The sequence below is a fragment of the Lissotriton helveticus genome, chromosome 6, assembly GCF_964261635.1.
Source record: "Lissotriton helveticus chromosome 6, aLisHel1.1, whole genome shotgun sequence".
Lineage (NCBI taxonomy): Eukaryota > Metazoa > Chordata > Amphibia > Caudata > Salamandridae > Lissotriton > Lissotriton helveticus.
Genome location: NC_136067.1, coordinates 8861523 through 8885312, shown reverse-complemented (window position 1 = coordinate 8885312; position 23790 = coordinate 8861523). Strand labels below are relative to the sequence as shown.

Sequence of the window (23790 nt, the reverse complement as noted above, 5' to 3'; positions counted from 1 at the left end):
ATAGGGAGAGCATATGCACTTTAGCACTGGTCAGCAGTGGTAAAGTGCCCAGAGTCATTAAACCAACAAAAACAGGTCAGAGAGAGTATTGGAGGAAGGCAAAAAGTTTAGGGATGACCCTGCCAAGAGGGCCAGGTCCAACACTGAGTTAACTTTGAAATGCCAGCTATTCCAGGGGCTCACTACAGCCCACCCCAGGTACCACCGTCTGGAGGCCTCCATCCCCTCTGACCTCCTGAAGAGCCCTCCTGTGTGTGTGAGAGCTGCTCTCCTAGAGTGTGTCAACAGTGGGGCAAGCTCTAGGTCACCTAGGTCTACTCTCTCTGCTTCTGGTAGCAAAGATCAGTACTTCAGGAATTCCTCATGTAACTTGCATCAACATCATCAGTAGATGAGACCAATGTGTCTGTACAGGTTCAAAGATTGATTGTTGGCAAGACTCTAGTCGTGGACATCTCTCCTAGTCACAGAGCTCTTCAAGAGGTTGTGGTCCCAAACACCAGATCCCTAAGGCACAGTCAAAGTAATCCAATGAACAGTCCAGAAGCATCTCAACGTGTGGAAGAAGTGGAGATGCAGCTAGTAAATTGGGAGCCACAGGTGAATGAGGTGCATGACTCACCTCTGTCTGAAGCAAAGGAGATTATTTCTTTTTTAATTTACGTATTTACTTATGTATCGCTGGCTAGACCCGGATGTATCAGAGCGCTTTACATGGGGTTCAGCGATTTACATGTTACACAAATACATCAATTACAGCAGCCAAGTATAGACATAGGAGAAAAACATGAGATTACACCATAATATGAATCATGGAGGAAGGAGGCGGGGGAGTGAAGGAAACACAACATGGTGGGCAACGCTGAGTGAATTCAGATGCCCACCCCCCACTGCTCCAGCGAGGCTAGCCTGAACAGCAGAAAGGGTACTACGTGGTTTAGCAGAGCAATAGTGACCAAGCAATTGCAAAGAACACATCGAGACTCCATACTGTCTTTAATCTTAGCTGGCCTACCCTCTTTCTCAGATCCAGCACTGATAAGGAGCTTAGGTTGCTTAGAAAGGTTGGCGTAATCTATATATCTTTTGCATTTGCAAGTGCTTATTGAAATTCTGTTTTTGCTATGCAGAGTATTATCAGTATGTTGTTGTCCAGCGTGAATATTGGCATAGGTCTAGCATCTGGAGAGCGGTGGAACTGGGCGGAGGGAGGTCTCGACAAAGGACTAGAACTACAGGTTTAATTGCTCCAAGTGATGTGTACTTTGTACACATTTTAGTCCCCGGATGCCTTACCACATCCATCCAGCTTCCAAGTGTGATGCGCAGGGAGCTCTCAACTTCCTGATTTTGTTGTTGGAGATTTTGTCAGGATCAAGAAACCTGTTTTTTTAGCCATAGGTTGTTCCAGATTTGGTCCTCCTGTTAAAGTTTTGAAGGTGTGTAAAAACAGTGTGGTTACTCAGGATGGTAGGGTCTGCAATGTAAGAAGAGTTGTCAAATGCAGGTCTTGTGAAGACTCACTGTTTTTAAAACATCTTTGGAAATCGTCCTGTTCCTGAGGAAGGTTTGTCTGTTGCCTCAAGGGTTAAAATTAACAATAGAACCATTTCTGTGCCAAAGAGGTCCAGCACTTAATGTTATCATTTTTTCCGTTGTTTTTTTAAATTGAGTTTTTAGTTTATTTTTTGTTATTTCCTTTTGTGTTATGGGGTGAGATGTGTTACATTCTGATTTCATCAGTGTTTTGCTTTCATATGTTATACATTGTATGTTTAAAGTCGTCAAGTCAAGTCAGAGAATTTGTATAGCGCACTACATACCCAGAGGGTTTCAAGGCGCTTAGGAAGGGGGGAGGATTACTTGTCAAATATCCAAGTTTTAAGTTGCTTTCTGAATGCTAGGTGGTTCTGGGTAAGGCGAAGGTAAGCGGGGAGTGAGTTCCATGTTCTAGCAGCCAGGTATGAAAAGGATCTGCCTCCCATGGTGGTCTTGTTGATGCGGGGTACAGTGGCGAGGGCTTGGCTGGAAGAACGTAGTTGGCGGGAGGGGGTGTAGAAGGATAGTCGTGAGTTGAGGCATTCTGGACCGATGTCGTAGAGTGATTTGTGTGCGTGGGTAAGCAGTCTGAAAGTGATCCTCTTATTGACGGGTAGCCAGTGGAGGTCTTTAAGGTGACCAGAGATGTGTTCGTTGCGTGGGATGTCTAATATGATTCTGGCTGAGGCGTTTTGGATTCGTTGGAGTTTCTTCTGGAGTTTTGCGGTAGTACCTGCGTAGAGGGTGTTTCCATAGTCCAGTCGGCTCGTGACCAGAGCTTGGGTGACTGTTTTCCTTGTGTCGGAGGGGATCCAGCGAAATGTTTTTTTGAGCATGCGAAGAATGTTGAAGCAGGAAGAGGATACGGCGCTGACTTGTCTGTTCATTGAAAGTGAAGAGTCCAGGATGACGCCTAGGTTCCGTGCGTGGTCTGTCGGGATGGGTGCTTTTCCGAGGGCTTCCGGCCACCAGGAGTCGTCCCATGCAGATGGGGATGTACCTAGGATGAGGACTTCTGTTTTGTCTGAGTTCAGTTTCAGGCGGCTTAGTTTCATCCATTCGGCAACTTCTTTCATTCCTTCGTGTAGGTTAGTTTTGGCGGTGCTGGGGTCATTGGTGAGAGAAAGGATCAGTTGCGTGTCATCCGCGTAGGAGATGATGTTGAGGTTGTGTTGGCGTGCGATGGCCGCAAGGGGGCTCATGTATACGTTGAAGAGGGTGGGGCTGAGTGAGGATCCTTGTGGTACGCCGCAGATGACTTCAGAGGCCTCTGACGTGAATGGTGGAAGACGGACTCTCTGGGTTCTTCCGGTGAGGAACGAGGTGATCCATTCAAGTGCTTTTCCTTGGATTCCGATGTTATTGAGGCGATGTAAAAGTGTTTTGTGGCAGACTGTGTCGAATGCTGCAGAGAGGTCAAGGAGGATGAGGGCGACAGTGTCACCATTATCCAGTAGAGTTCGAATGTCGTCTGTAGCTGCGATGAGGGCGGTCTCAGTGCTGTGTTTTGCTCGGAATCCGGATTGTGAGGGGTCGAGGGATTTGTTGGCTTCGAGGAAGGCGGCGAGCTGGTTGTTGACAGCTTTCTCGATGACTTTGGCCGGGAATGGAAGAAGTGAGATGGGGCGGTAATTTTTGAGTTCGGTGGGGTCCGCTGTGGGTTTTTTCAGAAGGGCGGTGAGTTCAGCGTGTTTCCAGTCTTCCGGGAAGGTGGCGGAGTTGAAGGAGCAGTTGATGACGTCTCGGAGGTGCGGTGCTATGACGGAGTCTGCTTTGTTGAAGATGTGGTGAGGACATGGGTCTGTGGGGGATCCTGAGTGGATGGAATTCATCAGGCGGATGGTGTCCTCAGTGGAGATTGGGTTCCAGTCGTTAAGGGTGTTCGCGGGGGGAGGGTGATCAGCAATTGGTAGGGTGGGTTGGTTTCCGGGTTGGTTGTCAAAGCTGTTATGGATGTCTGCAATCTTGTTGTGGAAAAATGAGGCTAGGGAGTCGCAGAGGGTTTGAGAGGGGGTGATGTCGTTGGAGTTGGCCGAGGGATTGGAAAATTCCTTGACGATGTTGAAAAGTTCCTTGCTGTTGTGAGCGTTGTTGTCAAGTCGATCCTTGAATGCTGTTTTCTTGGCTTTTCGGATTAGTTGGTGGTGAATGCGGGTGGCGTTTTTGAAGGCGTCCTTGGTGCTGGTGGCTGGGTCTTTTTTCCATGTCTTTTCAAGGGTGCGGCAGAGTTTCTTGGACTTCTTAAGATCATCGTTGAACCATGAGGCCTTCTTGCTGCCAGGTTTGTTTTGACGTTTTTTCAGTGGTGCTAGGGTGTCAGCGGTTTTGGATAGCCAACTGGTGAGGTTGGCGGCGGCTTCGTTAGTGTTGGAGGAGAGGGCTGGGGTGTTTTGAAGGAGCGAAGCGGAGATTTGGTCCGTGGTGATTTTGTTCCAGTTTCTTTGCAGGGTGGGTTGGAGGTGGATGCTGGGTTTTGGTTTGTTGTAGGAGAAGTGAACGCAGCTGTGGTCAGTCCAGAGGAGGTCTGTGGTGTGGCTGAAGGACACATGGTTGCTGGAAGTGAAGATGGGGTCGAGTGTGTGACCTGCGATGTGGGTGGAGGTAGTGACAAGTTGTTTAAGTCCGAGGTTGGCGAGGTTGTCCAAAAGGGTGGCGGTGTTGCGGTCGTTGTTCTTTTCAAGGTGAAAGTTGAGGTCTCCCAGAAGGATGTAGTCTTTGGAGGGGAGCGCGTGTGGGGTGATGAAGTCCGTGATGTCTTCACTGAATTTTGCGCGGGGTCCTGGTGGTCTGTAGAGGAGGGTGCCTCGGAGTGTGGTTTTGGGGTCGATGTGGATCTGGAAGTGAAGGTGTTCGGAGTTGGCGAGGTTGGCGTCAGAGTTGGTTGATATGCGGATTGATTTCTTATGGACGATAGCGATTCCTCCTCCTGTGTGGCTGGTACGGTCTTTTCGAGTGATCTTATAGTCTTCAGGGATGGCAATGGTGATGTCTGGTGCGGAGGAAGCGTTCATCCATGTTTCCGTAAGGAAGGCGACGTCTGGAGAGATGGTGTCTAGTAGGTTCCATAGGTCAATGGCGTGCCTGTGGACTGATCGGGTGTTGAGAAGGATGCATTGTAGGTGGTTGGGGTTGGGAGTCTGTGGTGTGGTCGTAGTGGTGATGTTGTCTGTGCCGCAGAATTTGCAGGAGTAGCAGGAGAAGGGTCCATGGGTGTGTCCAGGGGCGGCTTGGACGCAGTTCGGGGCGCGACCGGAGTTAAGGGCTAGGAGGGATGCGGCATCGTAGGTAATGCGGGGGGGCTGGGCGGCGTGAGGGGCAGGGGGTCTGGCGCTGGGCGCAGTCCAGGCGCGGACGGGCGTAGACGGGCTTACCTTTGGCGCACCTTCGGCGTGTCCGTAGCGCGTGGACGCTGCGCGTGGAGGCATTGGCCATAAATGGATGGTGGAGGGGGCGGAGGGTGGGAGGGTCAGCAGCTGGGAGGCGGTAGCGGGGAGGAGGGGCAGGGAAAACAACAACAGCAAACAAGATGGAGGTCAGAGGGGAGGCGAGGCAGGGGCAGTAGGTCGTCTGGGACAGCGCAAATTAATACAATACAATAATGCACGTTGCTGCCAGGTGGGCAAATATAGTTAAATGCAGTGCAGGGCGGGTGACGCTACAAACACATGCAAAGCAGGGCGGGCGGCGCTACAATCACTGTGAGTTATGAGATTTGAAATACAGCGCAAATTGGTCAAATGCAGGCGATGCCTCTAGATTACAGAATGCAGGCGATACCGTGATGTAAATCAGCAGTGCGGAGATCCCCAAGAAGACAGCAGCAGCAGTACTGGGAGAGGAGCAAGGAGGGAGCAACCGGTCAGGAGCGAGTCCGGGCGGTCACCTAAAGCGGGCCTGCTCTCCCTGCTGTTCCATGTTCTATGTTCTGTTTGTGGCAGTTCTCTTCTACCGGCTGTGCTGTTCAGACGTATTATATTGCTGCTAAATTAATTCTTCAAAACCACTTACCTGCTGGATTCCCTTGTCTTTACATCATAGTACTCTTGTGTACAATGCTTTGTATGCAAAGCTTACTTTCCCTCCAAGAGAATCAACTTGATTCTCTCCTACTGTGCTTGCTTTGAGATTCTGATATTTAACATCCAAGGAGCAAACTCCCCTTTATAGAGCGACCTGTGGTTGTAATGTTCATTCAGATGCCTAGACAATGATGGCTTGGTTTCCTGGCCCAGTGCCTGCCACGTGTATGATAGCTAATGTTTGGTTCACACTTCCCTTCTTTCTAGGTGTACTGGCAGTCACTGGGACGCACATACTGGGTCCATTGGCACATGGTTGAGATTATCAGCTCCTCTGGACAGTCGGAGAAGGAGACTCAAGAAAAGGCCTCCCATTTGACAGAAAACTTAAAGCTGACAGCAGGTGAGCACGGGCGCAGCATGTTGAGAAAGAACTGCCAGTGTAGGTTATGTCCAGTGTCTTCCACACAGTACAACAGGCTGGAAACCATATGAGGCCAGGACCTTGAGACTGGAAGCGTAGGCGGTGATGTGGTAGTCAGATGCATTGGGATGGGGTCATGTCGTTGCCACTGGTAACTGCAGTGAGGTTACCAGCCCATGCCTGGCAGACCAATGAGTTCTCTGCTAGATAGTAAGGAAGGCTACTAATGATGACCAGTTGAGTTCGGTCAAGATAGCAACAGCCTTGTGCCAAACGAAGAGGTGAGTTGAGAAAAGAAGCGGCCTGGCTTAAGATGGATAGCCGTTATTGTGAGTTTTATTGGCAATGGGTGTAAGGAGGTATAGCCAGACTTTTCTAGGAGGTGAGATGCAATGCAAAATACTTTTAGCGCAGTTGTTGTAACATGTAAAAACAAATAGTATATCATAGCAATAATAAGAAAATAACTTGAGGGAAAATAACTGCACACAACTGTATGTTTAATATGCAGATTTAATGGTCATTGGAACAGTTTTGTACAGTGAGACCTATGCTATATTGACCACAGCCATATTGCTCCCACCTCTAACAGCAGTACTGGAAAAAGTGAAACGTAATTCTGTCATTTGGATGAATATCCAGGTAGAAATGTTTACACTTTTTTGGAAATGATACAGAATCCGACCTTTGTTTACGGAAAAACATGAAGCAGCAATGAAGTGTGTTCCTGCCACATTATGGCCTTACCTATGCATGATAGTATTTTTGAAGCAACCCCATGGTGTGATCCTGCCACCTTATTGCCTTACATATACATGAAAGCATGTTTAAAGCGACAACAGTGTGTTTCTGTCGCTTTACGGCCTTATGTTTGCATGATAGTATTTTTGAAGAATCAACAGAGTGTGTTCTTGCCACATTGTGGCCTTATGTGCGCATGATAGTATTTTTGTGCCGTGTTATTCTTTAATACCTTGGCAAAGTGAAGTGAAGTAATTTGTAGGTGGGTCTGTTTACTATTGTGTCGAAGAGTTGTGTGCCATGGGTCGCTGACTCCTTTTGTCCTTCAGTAGTTGATGATGTACCATTAAGTTAGAATAGCCCCTTTGAGGAGTATGGGAGGACATTACACATGATACTAGAATGTATTTTATTTGTCAGACCTTGTCTGCTTTATTCTAGCAAGTCATTCACTTCAGTCTCTGACACCAAACTTTCTGATGACCTTAAACTTAGCAAAACGTTTTTGTCTCACACTCTTGAGTTCCTACACTGGTAGGTTTTGGCATAGAAACATTCTGCTCTTAAATGCCTATTTTTACCCAATCTTTCTTCTGCTTTTTAAATTTTCAGTGTCTCAGACATTTTACTACAAGCCACTTGGGGGTCTGTACACCTTGCCGTACCTGACCGACAGCCAGAACGAGGCCTCTGGAAAACTCAGCCAGTCTGAATGGTGGGAGCTTCTCTTCTTCATCAAGAAACTTGAATCTCAGGAACAGCTAGAAGTGAACCAACTTATTCAGCAGAGCCAGAAGGCACAGGTGAGTGAGCGGAAATGACACAAATGAGGTGAGAGAAAGGTAGCTGCAACAGCGGGCGAGTGAGGGGAAATGGCACAAATGAGGTGAGAGAAAGGTAGCTGCAACAGTGGGCGAGTGAGGGGAAATGGCACAAATGAGGTGAGAAGGGTAGCTGCAACGGCGAGTGAGAGGAAATGGCAACAATGAGGTGAGAAGGGTAGCTGCAACAGCGGGCGAGTGAGGGGAAATGGCACAAATGAGGTGAGAAGGGTAGCTGCAACAGCGGGCGAGGGGGGGAAATGGCACAAATGAGGTGAGAAGGGTAGCTGCAACAGCGGGCGAGTGAGGGGAAATGACACAAATGAGGTGAGAAGGGAAGCTGCAACAGCGGGCGAGTGAGGGGAAATGACACAAATGAGGTGAGAAGGGTAGCTGCAACAGTGGGCGAGTAAGGGGAAATGGCACAAATGAGGTGAGAAAGGTAGCTGCAACAGCGGGCGAGTGAGGGGAAATGGCACAAATGAGGTGAGAAGGGTAGCTGCAACAGCGGGCGAGTGATGGGAAATGACACAAATGAGGTGAGAAGGGTAGCTGCAACAGCGGGCGAGTGAGGGGAAATGGCACAAATGAGGTGAGAAGGGTAGCTGCAACAGCGGGCGAGTGAGGGGAAATGGCACAAATGAGTTGAGGAGGGTAGCTGCAACAGCGGGCGAGTGAGGGGAAATGGCACAAATGAGGTGAGAAAGGTAGCTGCAACAGCGGGCGAGTGAGGGGAAATGACACAAATGAGGTGAGAAGGGTAGCTGCAACAGCGGGCGAGTGAGGGGAAATGGCACAAATGAGGTGAGAAGGGTAGCTGCAACAGTGGGCGAGTGAGGGGAAATGGCACAAATGAGGTGAGAAGGGTAGCTTCAACAGCGGGCGAGTGAGGGGAAATGACACAAATGAGGTGAGAAGGGTAGCTGCAACAGCGGGCGAGTGAGGGGAAATGGCACAAATGAGGTGAGAAGGGTAGCTGCAACAGCGGGCGAGTGAGGGGAAATGACACAAATGAGGTGAGAAGGGTAGCTTCAACAGCGGGCGAGTGAGGGTAGCTTTGAGGACTCACTGTGATGCAGGTTCAACGCTGATAAAGCTTTTTTTCTCCATGTTTCGTAGGAAAGCCCTGTGGTTGCTCTCTTCTGGATGGCGGTCTATGGCACCCAGATCACAGACCACCATCCTCCACCGAGCCCCTTGATAGCCCTCCTGGGCTATATCAAGGACACGCCCAGTGTCCATTGGAGCCGGTGAGCTCCAGACGATCAGTGGGAATGTGACTGATTTCTGTTAGTTCATAAATTTCCTAAAGAATTTGCCATATGTGTCGAGCATCTCCAGCTCCTCAGTGAATTTCTCAACATCAGTTCGTTCTGCTTTTTCAGGTATACCCACGGAGTTAACATTATTACGACGGGATCAACCCTCAGCGTCCTCATTTCTGACCTGGAGTTGTTTGGTTGTCTCTTTGAAGCAGTGGGCGTCCGCAGTCAATATGATAGACCGATGATGGAGCCCAAGTGTTCATTCAGGGTGGTGGCCAGTGATGTCACATGGTCCGCAATTGTCCCCATTTCAGCCCGGATTAGCATGACGTCGACCGATGTCTGTTTTTGTTTCGAAGGCTGTCCTGGAGGCCGGAATGGCTTGTAGCAACTCCTTAAGGCTGGGGTCTTCATGTTTTCTTGTTACCCCTTCAGTCTCAGGATCTCAGTCTGTCATGTGATCCTGTCCTTTTACCTCCCCCGTCCTCCTAAATACAGATTTCTCTTTCAACGAGATTGGGACCGCATTAAGCCTTTGTCCCTTACCATGCACCGGTGGGTAATTTGTAATAGAAATAATAGGAGATCTCTTACTATTCTTTATCTGAAATACTTTTAGCTGTCAAGTATAATTAGCCTGATAAAAGGTAGGGATGTTCCCTTCTTTTCCTGTTGGTCCTGCCCACCCACCATCTAGTAAAGGATAATTTTCTGGTTTTATGATGAGGGTAAAAACAACAAAGATAAAAAATAACCTAAAGATGCAAATGCGCTTTCTAGTATTTCCAATCTCTGGTTTCCAGGAGTTTTTCAAACGTCTGTCTTAAGCCTTTCTAGTGGGTAATTCACTTGGTAATCCTTAACGCGGTGCTGCTTTCCTGGGAATTACTCTTATTCTTAAATTGCCCGAAGGAAGTATCATGCCTCAATTAATTTGGGAAAAAAAGCCCACTATTTAGAGGCTATATCTACCTCTGGAAATGGACAGAAGGAGATTTTTAAGATTGTCAACAGCTTCACCAATCCTACAGCTCTCTCGCAGGAAATTCCCCCCTCTCTACCTCTCTGTAATGCTATTGCTAATTATTTTGAGAAGAAGATCTCAGACATCGTGAAGGATTTCCCCCCTGTGTCATCGGCCGCGATGAACCTGGAAAGGATGGGGCTGGGCAAGGAAACAATTAATACTACCTGTCTTGATTCATTTGCCCCCATTTCCCTAGAGGAGTCACATGAGGCCATTCTAGTAAGTAAATCGGGATCCCCCTTCGACCCCTGTCCACCTTTGGTTTTACAGGCATTAGTGGAGGAGGTAAATCCAACTATCAATAGCATTATTAATTCATCACTGGCTACGGCAGAAATCCCTTGCGAATGGAAGCTTGCAGCGGTCAAGCCCCTTCAGAAAAAGGCTTTACCTGACCCAACCACTCTTTCTAACCTGCGTCCTATTTCCCTGCTCCCCGTGGTGTTTAAGCTGACGGAAAAATTCGTTAATACCCAACTTACGAATTTTCTTGAGGAGAATAACATCCTGCACCCCAATCAATCAGGGTTTAGATCTAAAAATTCGACTGAATCTGCCCTTTTGTTTACGGCAGAGACTCTGCGAATGGCTCTGGATCAAGGGAAGAAGGCCGTTTTAATTTTACTCGATCTATCGGCGGCCTTCGATACGGTCTCACATACAATTCTGGTCGACCGTTTATATATATCCCTATAAATATATATAGGGATAGGAGGAGTGGCATTGGCATGGTTTAGAAATTTCCTCAACCAAAGACGTCAAGTCACGGTACCGGGTGAATTTAATTCTGAAGTAAAAGTCATCAGCTCAGGGGTCCCTCAGGGCTCCAGTTTGAGCCCTGTACTCTTCAACCTTTACATGGTACCCCTGATTGAGCTAATCGCTTCTTATCAGATTAGCACAATATCATACGCTGATGACTCACAGCTTATCCTGGTGTTGGACAGGGAACTGCCCGGAGCAGAGGAAACTCTGAAAAACTGCCTTACGGCCACATTTGAGTGGATGAATAACAATCACCTCAAGTGCAACTCTGGGAAGACGGAAATCCTGCCCTTCGGTCCTCATAACTTGTTCTCCCCCAAACAATGGTGGCCCGAGGATGCAGAAGCTCCCCCAACACTATTTCTTCTGCTCGTAATTTGGGCATCAAGTTTGACGACCAACTGTCATTTAAGCAGCAAGCGGTAGGCGTGGCTAGCACGTGTTTCCATATTATTAGATCGCTTAGGAAGTTCTTTGATCTTCTTCCGTTGGCAGCAAGGAAAACGGTAGCAGTAGCATTGATAACATCGAGACTGGACTACTGCAATAGCCTGTATGCGGGAACTAATTAAGCCGTGCTCCACAAGCTGCAGTTGGTCCAGCATGCTACTGCCCGTTTGGTACTTCGCTGGCCTACAAAGTCATCTGCCTCGGCCGCGCTTAAGACTCTCCATTGGCTACCAATACACAAGTGTATTTTATTTAAGATTCTTATCATCACCTTTAGAGCTTTTCAGCTACAAGGGCCCAGGTACTTGTCCAATGGCTTCAAACGTTATCAGCCAGCTCGCTGCCTGAGGTCCGCCACTCAAAATCTATTGGTAACCCCTAGATTCAGACTTGTCACTAAAGGTGGGAAATCTCTTTTTGTCCTGGGTTCCAGGGCTTGGAATAAACTGCCACCTCAGCTTCGGCTATTGTCCAATGAGAGCCACTTCAGGAAGTCCCTGAAGTCCTGGGTGTTCTCCCTCACTGATGCTGCCTGTAGGGCACTGATGTAAAGTGTGTAGTATGTACTGAGCTGCCTCTAGTCCACCAACCTATTCCAGCTGGGTTGGTCCCAAGCGCCATGATGCTCCATGGAGTGGTAGTAGCGGTATACAAATGTGACGTTACATTACATTACATTACATTCACTCTGTAATTTATCCCTTCTTCTAATATGTCCTCATTTTCCTCTCTTCACCTCCCCACTTTATCGGGACCATGACGTAGGATCGTCTTCTCCCTCCTTTGTAATTGTATATGCTTCTGGTCAGTGGCTTAAGTAATGTGGTCAATTGCCTGTACAAGACTCAACTGACAAAACCACTTCCCCCCCAGGAATGTAGCGGGAGCCTGATGCCTTTCTGGCCTGTTTGGAGGTGCTCCGGCCGCTTTTATTGCATCACAGAGTCTTCGGCTGCTGCTCCAGGGGCACCTTTGTTTTCTGGTCTACACTGTCCTCCTCCATTTGCTGAGCACTGCCTTCTTGCTTGTGCATTTCCTCTCAGCGTGTTCACGTTAGTAACCTCAGTGGCGTGTCTAGCCTCTTGTGTCTTGCGTCGGGTCCCTGGGGATAACTAAATAGGCTTTGATCTTCCTCTGTTTCTTCCTGTTTCTGTTTTCATTGTCCCTCCTTTGTTTTAATGATCTTCCTTTCTTTTTCAGGACTCAGCGCAGCGTGGCGAGGCCAAGGAGGAGAAACTCCCTCAGGTAAGTTCTGTTTCCTTACACTGTATCAACAGGCGAGCACGGTGCAACAACAAGGACCAGCTGAGTGAGTGGTAACAGCAAGGAGGAAAGCAAAATGCAGCCGCAGCAACCGGTGAGTGAAGGTTAGCTTCACAGAGAAGGTGAGTAGAGGGGTAACTACGTGAAAGATGAGTGAGAGGTAAGAGCACGGTGGAGCTGAGTAAGGGGTAGCTACATGGAGAACGGGAGTAATGGGAAACGGCATAGAGTAGGGAAACGAAAGGTAACTGCAGCAACAGACGAGTGAGGGGTGAGAGCAGTGAGGGGAGTGAGGGACAAGAACATAAGAGTAGGAGTGAGGGGTAACAAGATGAAGAAGAGGAGTGAGGAGTGAGGGCATGGAGGACGGGAGTGAGTGGTAACGGCATTGAGGTAGGGGGTGATGGGTAAGGGAAGCAGCGAAGGTGAACTGTATTGCGCAGGGGAGTAGATGGTTGCAGCAGTGGTTACTGAACCGGTGTGCTGAATGTCTAGGACTGTACCGGACTGTCTGTCATTGAGTAGTTTAGCAGAAAGTTGTGTGTTTTGTGTTTGGTTAATACGTGCTGTTGTCTAAACCAGAGCCCTGCAGATGCCTGTGTAAGGTTGAGCCCCCCCCACCCCCATGAAAGGAGAGTAGTCCGTCCTATCAGAGCGAAGCGGGGTATGTACCTCAGACAAACAGTGCAAGATCACCCCTTTTCTAGAAGAGGTAAAGTTAAAGCAGCTGGTACAAATGGAGCAAAATTTATAAATGAGATGGCGTTATTGTCTACTAAGACCTGTCAGAATCTGGTCTGCCCTGTGGGAGAAAAGGGTGAGGAAAGGCACAGAAATACAGATCAAACCACTGCAGTCAGATAACACTTAGGGCATGAATGTTGTAAAGGTAATATCCCGGCGTTAATTGACAGTGATGCATTTGAGGCAAAGTAGCTTGACCTGAGCCACCAACATGTTGGGCAGACGTACCATACATTCCTTTCTGCAGAAAAGGCTGCTGCTGTTTTACTGTGATCCTATTAATTTCTAGTGTGGAGTCAGTCATATCTATAATGGATGATCCCTCTTAGTGCGTCTGTAACTGTCCTTTTCTACAGCTTTCAGAGTTGCCGGAAGAAGTCCTGGTCCAGCTATCAGTGCCCGTTGAGCTGGCACAGAAGATATTGTGGTTCCTAAACCAACATTGCAAGGGCTGCACCCTCAGTGACCTGACCAGCTCCCATGTCTTCATGAAATACTTCCTCGACAAAGGAGGTCCTGAGAAGATTGGGCAAAATGGAATCAGCATCCCAACGGAATACTCTGGAGCTGCTCTGTCCAAAAAATCCAAAAAAGACTCTCTGTCTGTCGATGCCGCCCCAACACCGGGCCTCCCGACCGAGGAAACAGATGTACAACTTTTCAATGAGCTCCTGAAAGCAGAGGGGATACAACTTCCTGAGATGGATGAAAAATCCAGAGGTATGCATTCGGATTCAAAACACCTCAGGAGGGTGATGTGTGCTTAAGATGAGTGGTCGGGATTTTAGAAGATACTGTTTTTAGGTTTGCATCTATAATATCTGTATACTCACTCCTCGATAGCATGCAGTTTCCTCTACATGTGCAGGTTATGGAATCCTGAAGAATTCCTTCCTGCCACCTTCGGGTGTATGTAAACCTCTGAATTTCATCAAAGCCTTTCATTGAGAATGTTGCTAGGCTCGCTCAAGTGCCTCAGGATTCTTCTCCTGAAAATAAATCTAAGTTGGGCCCTTTCCTATTGATTCTCAAATGCAGACAGTGTTTAAATCTGAAGCTACAGCCAGATGTGTTGACTGGTTCTCCGTCGTTGATGCATGAATGTTGACATAAACCATGGCACTACTCTGTTTTACATTTGCTGCTTGTGTTGCTGTTAATTTAAAGATTTTACATGCTGGTGCCACTAACACGTGTTTCTACCCGAGCTGCAGGAATACCAGCACAAACTGCAGTTCGCACTGCACTCCGCCACTCGCGGAACTTCGCAGAGTTTTTTTGTAACTTTGCGGAGTTCCGCAAACTACGCCCAGGCCTATTTTTGGTGCAGTCACCTGGTGCACAGTCACTATACGTGCCGCCGTCAGTATAAAGTCTCTCAAGATTTGCACTGGCTTGCTTGCAGAGTAAGAGTACCTGATCACACATTGGGTAGAAAAGTTTGTCACATAAGGACCTTTCCCCTCCTATGCTAATGTCATCTGTATTTTCCTTACACAGGTTGTGCAAATAATCCTGGAAAAGGTGAAAGCACTGAGTGTTTCCCAGTACTCAACAACCTGTTAAAAACAGATCTAGTAGACCCATAAACGTGGAGCTAAGCCTAGGGCCCTTGGAGGACCAAACCTCAGCTCAGTAGACTGTCTTGCTCCATTGGGTTTGGCTGGGGCAGGCTGCCTTTCACTGTAGGATGAATCTAGTCTGTTCTTCCAGGCATGGTGCTCCAGGCCTGTTGAAAGGCAATGAGACGTTAGTCAAATCCCTGTAATTGGGGTCTTGTCAAGGACCAAGTCTTAGTTCACGTTGGTGTCTCTAAAGACTTGTATCAGATAATCTAGCCCAGATCCTCCCTTGAGCAGCCTCTGCCACAGTTCCTACCTATCCAAGTAGGACTATCTCTGTGCTTCTCCGCCCTAGCACTGTGTAGGTGGTAGTTGAGTGAGGTGAGCTCCCAGTCGGCAAGAGCAGACGTTCATTGCAAGTAGCAGTGCAGGAGGTCTGCCTCACCCAGTGTTCTGGCACGCTGTCCGCCCATCCATCTCCAACCCCCTGAGGCACAAGAGAGACAGAAAGAACTTGAGGTAACGGGTTTTTAGGAACCCGCTGGTGTCAGGGGATAACACCCGAAGACCTCTGAGTTCCCTTGTTCCGGACCACAGAAACACGTAGTCTTCTAGTCGCAGTCAAAGATCAAGTTTTATTGGTAGCTACCAAGTAACACGTGTCCCAGAAGTACACCACACAGAGAGTAGGTTCTTGGGAGACTGTTCGTTTTTACAGAACCAGCCGTCTCCTTATATATCAAATATATGGCTTCAAGCAAGAATTCTTGAGTTTATGGTATGGCAACACACATATTTCTACAACAATACAAAGAGCGAAGTCATGTAAGCAAGCCCATATTTTAGATGTCCAGTTTGCTGATAGATTACCCAGTTGGATCGGGAACTCCCATCAGATATAGATGAACCGCCAATAAAGGAAGGTACAACCCAGCCATAAAAAGGGCCATAAACAAGATACGGGGACAGGTGCGTGTTTGAAGGAAACATGGGCTGTATGTAGTGAATGGTTTGTGGAATGTTATGCGTAGATGCTATCGTATTCGGCCACTGGGCGAGGAGCTGCCTAAACAGGTGTGGCCGAAGACAGTGGAGTCAGTTGGGACAGGTCAGGGGAAAGTCACGAAAGGTGGACGTGTCTATTTGGATCAAGCTCGACCTTTAATTGACTTATCATGAGGGCAAGATGCAAGATGGATGCCGTTCACAAAATGGAGTTTAAGGGATGGGACGGAAACTGTGATTTAGGGGTGTTGGCAACCCTCGATTGTAACACAAATACATAGGAATGATGTCCTAATCATTATCGGTTCGTAGACACCAAAATCGTCTCGGTACGTTGAGGTTTCGCGACACGGGTATTGGACCTCGATATCGGGAAAACCACAGGGTCCGGATTTTGGGAACCACAGACCCTCCTTTTGCCCTCATATAAGGCAATAACTCATGCTAATCTGAGTCCAAATCGGTATGAAGAAATTCGTGGAGATGTTGCTGGAGCATCATTCTGCTACTCAGCTCATCCTGTGACACAGGCTTCCGTACACACGAGGTAGCACAGAGGCCACATAGTGCAGGAGCACACTGTATACACAAGCAAAACATGAACAGAAGTGCCAAGATCATCCCGATGAAAATCAAAGTTTTCCATCCCCAGGCAGTGATCAGTTCCCAGAACCACCCCAGCAGGGACCAATCCCCTTTCTCAATGTGAAGGGAACCAGATATTTCGTGTAGTTTGGAGATGGCCTGGTATACTGTTGGTGCGTTATCAGGGATGAAAATGCAGCAACTGGATTGGATGACTCTACACACACCACCACGATCGGCGAGTATAATGTCTAAGGCAATTCGGTTCTGAAGGGTCATAAGTCGATCCGACTGAAGCTCTGTTGTCAAATTGCCAAGTGCTCCGGCCGTTGTGGTCACGGCGGATTCAACTATCCTCGCTAACTGGCGAATATTCCTGCTGTTCACCATAGGCCCCCAAAATGGCAGAAAACCCTTTACGAAGTCAGCGAATTCCTGACCCGCGGTGTCGTCTTTACTCACGACACCTCTAGCTGTCCTTGTCCGGTGGTAATCTGCTCGGGCCGTGTAGGTAGGAGGCAGCAGAAATGAAATGAAACATATACCTGAGAAATCAGGGGGCAACCACGTGTAGGCTTGGTCGTGGCAAAAGAAATACGTGCCTTTAGCTGCCAAGAGTATCGGGGAAGTTCGGGAAGCAAATACATATGTTTCCGTGCAAATGCTCTTTCCTAACTGTGCTGTGGGGTTCCTACCAATACCCTGTAAGCATAAGTGACCTCGGTGGGGAACTATCCAAACTGGGCGAGATTTCTGTGCTGCCTGGCTCTTGACCAGGTAAACCCCATGTTTGGTCACGTTCCAACGGGTGTAGGGACTCAGTTCATCTTTGGGGATTGTCAGATAGGTGTCGATATCCCTACTCATGTTCCTTATCCCTGCAATTAGTGCCTTGTTACTGGAGTCGCTCGCAGCGGAACGGGTCGGGTATGGTTCTAGGGCGAATAGGAACATGGTCTGGAAAGCCCACAGAGAACCATAGTACCTAAATGGCAAAATGGTGTTGGTGTAGAAGCTGGATGAAAGAGTTGTTTACAAATTCGAGTCTTCGGGCAGACTCGTGTTCAGGTAAAGGGTGAAAGTAGTGTGGAGAAATAGTGGGAGGAGGTGGTGTCTGGGTGTCATTCGAAAAGGTAACTTTAAATACGAACAAGGTATAACCAATAAAAAACACAAGTATGCTACATAACATTAAAACACATAATATCAGGGATCCTCTTCTGGACAGTATCGTGCATAACTGTTTTTCGAAGTTCGTGAGTCTGACAGGTCTCTCTACCCTTGGAAACTCCATCCTCTAGTTGCTGCCCGCGGTGGTTGATTGATTCTCCCAGGGAGCGCGCTCTGCTCAGTCCGGGGTAACTCCCGTGGACCAATCAGAACCGTGGACCTAGAACTTCCCAGTTGCACTCCCCAGACTTCAACCGCGACCCTAGCAGCAGAACCGGATGGCGGTTCGAAAAATCAAAAATGAGCTAGATCCCTTGGGACGAGAGAGCTGAAAATTCAAAAAATAGTTCTTAGGGGAGAAGAGGAAATTACATTAGATCAAGCTTTTATTAGTTCTTTTGTCTAGACCGCAGGTTGTATCGTCGTTTCCCAGGTACGGTGTGATCTTCAAACAGCGTTTCAGGGTCAGTAGTGTCCAATTGCATAGATGGTGACACAAGTCCTTGCAAAATATGATCACTCTTCTTTTCGGTGCTAGTTTCTTTCAAACGGGCATCGCTGAAAGGGATGAAGCGAGGTACGGATTCTGTCTCAGAGTCAGCAAGTCCTTTGTTGACCCACCGGTCGTATGGAAGGGGTAGAGGGACCCGTTTGCAGTGGGTCCCATGTACCCAGTTCTTCTTGCCTTCAACCCGAACAGCAGATCTTGTTGAAAGTAGTACCAGGTGCGGTCCGGTCCACCTCGGTTGTCTGTTGTTGGTGCGCTGAAAATTCCGCAACAAAACCCACGAACCGGGTTCGATGAGGTGACCTGGATCGTCAGAGGCTGGTGGAGAAGAACTGTGAACCTGTTGGTGTAAAACACGCAATTTAGTTGTCAATTAGCACAAATAGTCAAGCAGTACGGGGTGCTCTATCTCGCTCAGTTTCTTGGGTCTTGGCACGCCCCAGACGTTGGCTGGGCGGCCAAACACGATTTCATGGGGGCTAAGTCCTAACCTGGAGTGGACAGTCGTCCTGGTTGACAAAAGTGCTAGAGGCAAGGCATCAGGCCATTTAAGACCTGTACTGGCTTGGATTTTGGCTAGTTTGAGTTTCAGAGTGCCGTTGTAGCATTCTACTAATCCAGCCGATTGGGGATGATTCGCAGAGTGGAATTTTTGGTGTATGCCTAGACACTCACACACTGTCTTCATCACGCATCCTACGAATTCACTTCCGTTATCACTCCAGACAATTCTAGGCATACTGAATCTAGGGAAGAACTCTTTGACAAGGGCTTTGGCAGTCGATAAGGCGGTGTTGTCCTTAAGGGGGTACGCTTCCACCCACCTTGAAAAGGCGCAAACAACAACGAGAACGTATTTCAGGTTGTTGCACCTCTCCATGTGGATGAAATCTAGCTGCAAAACCTCGAACGGGTACGTTGGAGGCGCAAAATGACCAGCTGGAGTTGGCGTTCCCCTACCGGGATTGTACTTCAAACATACCATACACTTTCTGACCACGTTTTCTGCGTACTTTGGGATATTGCTATTCTGCCATACTGGGGCCAATAGTTTACATATTCCTCTCGAATTGATGTGTGCCATTCCGTGAGCCATCGTTACCACTGCAAGTACGTATGCATTAGGTAGTAACCATCGCTGGTGTTCCGATAGTTCGACCCAACAACCATTCGCATCCAATCTACCTGTGCTTTCTCTCCATTCATTCATATCGTTCTCAGTGGCCTCGGCTTGTATTGATTTTACGCTTTCAATGGTGTCCTCACACATTCCTACATCAGCAGTCCATCTAGCGGGACCCATGACATACATCCGATTCATTGTGTTCCTTGCAGTTCCTTTCGCAACCTCATCTGCAAATGCATTTCCACGGCCAACATCATCCTGAATCTTTCTGTGTGCACTACATTTTATAATGGCGACTTGTAGGGGCAAGGTGAGTGACTCAAGGAGCTCATTAACTAGCTGGCCATGTTGTATCTTTGCACCATGGGACGTAAGGAACCCACGTTCACGCCATAATCTCCCAAAACTGTGAGCCACACCAAAGGCATATTGGCTGTCAGTGTACACATTCACTCGCTTTCCTTTCGCCAGAACACAAATTCTCTAGTAAGCGCTATCAACTCTGCAGCTTGTGCAAAACTGTGGGGAATGCGTGCAGTCTCTACAATGGTGTGTAACGTCGTTACGGCATATGCTGTAGTCGTATCACCATTCGGCAACTTGAAACATGAACCATCAACCCATAGAGTATCATTGCATTCGGGAAGGGGAGTGTCCTGTAAGTCTACTCTCCCTTTTGTCTCTTCCTCTGTCCTGAAACAGCAGTCATGCTTGTCAATCTTGTCTGTCTCTGTCGGGATGGGTAATAACGTAGCGGGATTGAGTGTATCACACCTCTTTATATGGATGTGACTTGCTAGCAGGGTAAGTTCGTAACTGGATAGTCGAGCGCTAGTAAGGTGTTGTGTCTTTGTCCTATTTAGTAAAATGTCTACTGCATGCGGAACCATAACGATCAGAGTGTTATTCATGACTAATCCAGCAGACTGTCGAATGCAGACAGCTGCTGCGGCTGTTGCTCTTAGACAACTTGGCAGTGCCTTAGCCACTGGATCCAGAGTTGCCGAAAAATACGCGCATGGGCGCTGTTTGTCCCCAAAGAGTTGCATTAAGACTGATAATGCACAACCTTCTTTTTCGTGGACATACAATGTAAAAGGCTTACTGTAGTTGGGGTTTCCCAACACAGGAGCCGAACACAATGCATCGCGCAACTCGCGGAAACTCGTCTGACAATCTTCAGACCAAGGCATAGGTTTAGGCGTGTCTTTGCGGAGTAGTGACAGTAAGGGTTTGGCTAGTAGTGAGAAATTCGGTATCCATTGTCTACAGTACGATGTAATGCCCAAAAAAGCTCGGACACCTCTCAGTGTCCTTGGGGCACTTAGTTCTGTGATTGCCTGTATTCTTTCTGGTGTCAGTCTCCTTCCCTCATTCGATAAGATGTGACCTAGGTAGGTTACTTCTGTCGACAAAATTGCAGTTTTGAAAGGGAGACTTTGTGCTTCATGTCACATAGGTGACGTAATAGCGACAACGTAGCTTCCTTGCAAATCTCTTCAGTGTCTGCAGCGATCAGTAGATCGTCTACGTACTGAATCAATGTTGACCCATCTGGCAGTACAATTGTGTCTAGTTGTGTTTTCAAAGCCTGACTGAATATTGATGGACTTTCGCAGTAGCCTTGAGGAGCGCATTTGAAGCGGAAGCTTCGTCCTCCTAAATTGAAGCCGAAAAGGTCTCTACTCTCTTCGGCGATCGGGATGCTGAAGAAAGCGTTCTTCAGGTCAATCACCGAGAACCAAGCTGCTGAAGCTGGAACCATTGTCAATAAAGCAGTAATGTCGGGGACGACTGGAAACTGCGGTATAACTACCTTGTTTACTTCTCGGAGGTCAATCACAAACCTATACACAGGGGGCTGTGAAGGATCAGTACGTTTCAAGACCGGTAAAACTGGACTGTTACAAATCTTTCCTGTTGTTTCCTCGATAACATCTTTATCGACCAAATCATAAACGATCGTTAACAATGCCTGTTCGCAGTCGTTAGAAATTTTGTATTGGGGAATACGTGGCAATCTGACCTTTGCTTTCAAAGTTATGACATACGGTGCTATCTCTAAACGACCTACATCGTTGGAACCATTAGCCCATAGTATATCTGGAAGTGATGACAATTCGGTTGGGATACCTTCTTTGGACAAGTACATTGGAGAAATGACTTTTCTCCCTAAAGTAAGCTGTACTCCCGAGGGAGAACAGTACAAAGTCGCGTACAACCTCTTTAGCAAATCCAATCCTAAAAAATTTTCACCGCATCCTGTTGTAAGAATGAGGGGTGCTTCTAATTCACAGGGGCCAACAGAAACGGAAACAGGACTAGAGATCGGGTTTCTAACAGGGGGGCCAGAGAAGCCTACTGAGACATTCATTTCGCCAGACAAAGGTGCGCCAGGAAGTTTTGAGTGCATAATACAACTTTTTGTAGCACCAGTATCCAGCAGAAATGGCTCTGACACTCCTGAGGTAATTACCTCGACATAAGGTCCATCCTGATCTACTGGAACTGAAACAACTCCCTCTCTTTGTCCATGGCTGTCCTAGCGATCGTTACCCTCATTGTCGTGTTCGGTGTAATAGTCGTCAGCATAGTACTGAGCTGACTTGGACGATGAATTACCCTGTTGATCAAAGCTATTCATTGATTTCTGAGGTGGAAAAGAAGTTATATTCTGAGTGAAATTTCCACGGCCTCTACCTCTAGAGGCATGCTGAACACCTCTTTCCCTTACACCTTGTGCACCGTTTAAACGTCGTGCAAGAGCCGGACAATTATTCCTAAAATGGCCCTCTTCTTTGCAATACGCACATTGATTCGGGCCATACGTAGGACGCTGATGGGAAAGCTCGTTTCCTTGCGCGTCTCTAGAGTACTGCTGATTCTGTTGATAATTAGGCTGGCTAGCCATACGAGGCTGATAGGCCTGTTGGAGAAGAACTTTAGTTTTCAAATCTTTCGTCTTTTTGTCTGCCTTGTCTAACTCGTCTTTACGCCTATTTTCATAGTACTGGGCTGTTGCTAGAATCTGCGCTGACGTAGAGACAGCCCAAGCACTTTCTGAGTCTTTTAGTTTAGCACACAATTCAGGAAGCAAATTGTGTACAAACTTGTCTACAAACAGTCTTTGGCCACCCTCGGTAGCCATATCCTGACCACTATGGTCAGTGAAGGTTTCCTCAAATCTCGTGAAGAAGTCAGACACATTCTCGTCTTTCTTCTGCTTGCACGCGGATAGCTTGTCCCAGTTTACACGTACTTCAGGCATAATTGTCTTCATGTATGCGATAATTCTACCAGGAAGTGCAGCTATTAACGGCTCAGGCTTGAAACCACCGATTTGTCTAGCATCTGTAGTCGCAATGTTTGCCCATGAGTCACCTAATTCTTGGTCATGATCCGTATGACGTATCTTACTCCATAAAGGATGTGGAACAATGTTCCCAAACATGTCTATATCCGCTAAATTCATTATACATGAGCTTGCAGTTTGGGACAACTCCTTATAATACCCAGTCGGGTTTTTACGGGGATCGGGTAGTGTCTGCTTGAGTGCTAGAACTTCGGATCTTTTCCAGGGGACATGTACCCATACACGCTGGAAATGAGGCAGAACCGGTGGAACTGCAGTTGCGTCACCTTCCCTCCAGACCGGAGGAACCTCTCTCATGGGGTACTGTCTCGCTCTTTTCCTACTATACGTACCACTGTCAGAGGATGACCCAGAATTACCACCTGTACTTCGATGTGATAATAATATCTCTACTGCTCTTTCAACGTCGGGACCAACTATCATACCCTCCCCAAATTTAAATCGTAACCTACACAACTCCTGCAGGTTGCTCTTCTGACCATTATCTTCCAAATCCTCACACAGGAAAACACACATCTGCTCAAAGACGTATCTTTGCGTTGGTTCATCCCATTGACGGAAAACGTTCATGACAGACTCTACATCATATCTCGCTGTATCCATAGCCCAATTTCGTGCTAACTTATTCAATGTTTCCCTTTCCTGATAATCAGGCATTTGGCTTCGCAATTGTCTTCGTTCCGTGTTAGGGGTCGTTTTAGGCGACCGAAAAAGTGGTGAAGGAAAGTTAGTAACAATGCTGGCCGTTTTATGCCAGACGAAAGGTGAAAGTGGAGGAATAGCTGGTAGTAGAACAGAGTCACGCAAAGCAGAAACAGAAATGTTCGTAGAACGAGTATCAGAGAGACTAGAAGGTGCGCTAGGCGAAATTTTAGAAGGAACGGTAGGAGAAATAGATGTGATCGGTGAGCCTTGAGGAGGCTGTGCCAAAGAAACAGGAGCCAGCTGAAGAGTAGCTGGTGAGTGCGGTAAAGGAGCCTGTATTACAGCTACCAAAGGTGCAACGAAAGGTTGCGGAGGTGCTGTGGCATTTTGTGCATAGGGTGGCGGAGAATTTAATAGGTGGGACATCAATGGATCTTTCTCGATCCTTCCTGTTGACCTTTTCCTCTATTTGGCAGCATTGGGTAACATTTATCTATCGCTAGTTTCTTGCTCCTAAGCATCTGTTCGCTCTCCTGCTCTTCCTCGTTATCTCTGTATGCAACGGCAGCTTGCACCATTGACATACCTCTTTTATTTTTTTTGCTAGTCTTATTTCTTTCTGTTTGGCTTCCTTGCGCCATAAGCGGAAAGAGTCAAACATTGCCGGCCGGGCTTTCTTCTTGAACAATTTGACCTCTAAGTTATCTAATATTTCTTGGTCGAAACTACCATATTGGGGCCATTTTAAAACACCATCC

General features: G+C 47.5%; 1 protein-coding gene across 1 annotated transcript in view; it reads left to right on the top strand.

The window, feature by feature from the left end:
- The window catches only part of LOC144762121 (cullin-9-like), a 343786-nt gene that overhangs the window by 69937 nt on the left and 250059 nt on the right, over positions 1 to 23790 (top strand). Inside the window, exons 5-8 of the mRNA XM_078647249.1 lie at positions 5826 to 5961; positions 7336 to 7526; positions 12252 to 12296; positions 13415 to 13778. Coding sequence (XP_078503375.1) covers positions 5826 to 5961; positions 7336 to 7526; positions 12252 to 12296; positions 13415 to 13778 — 736 coding nt within the window. The remainder of the gene's footprint in view (positions 1 to 5825; positions 5962 to 7335; positions 7527 to 12251; positions 12297 to 13414; positions 13779 to 23790) is intronic.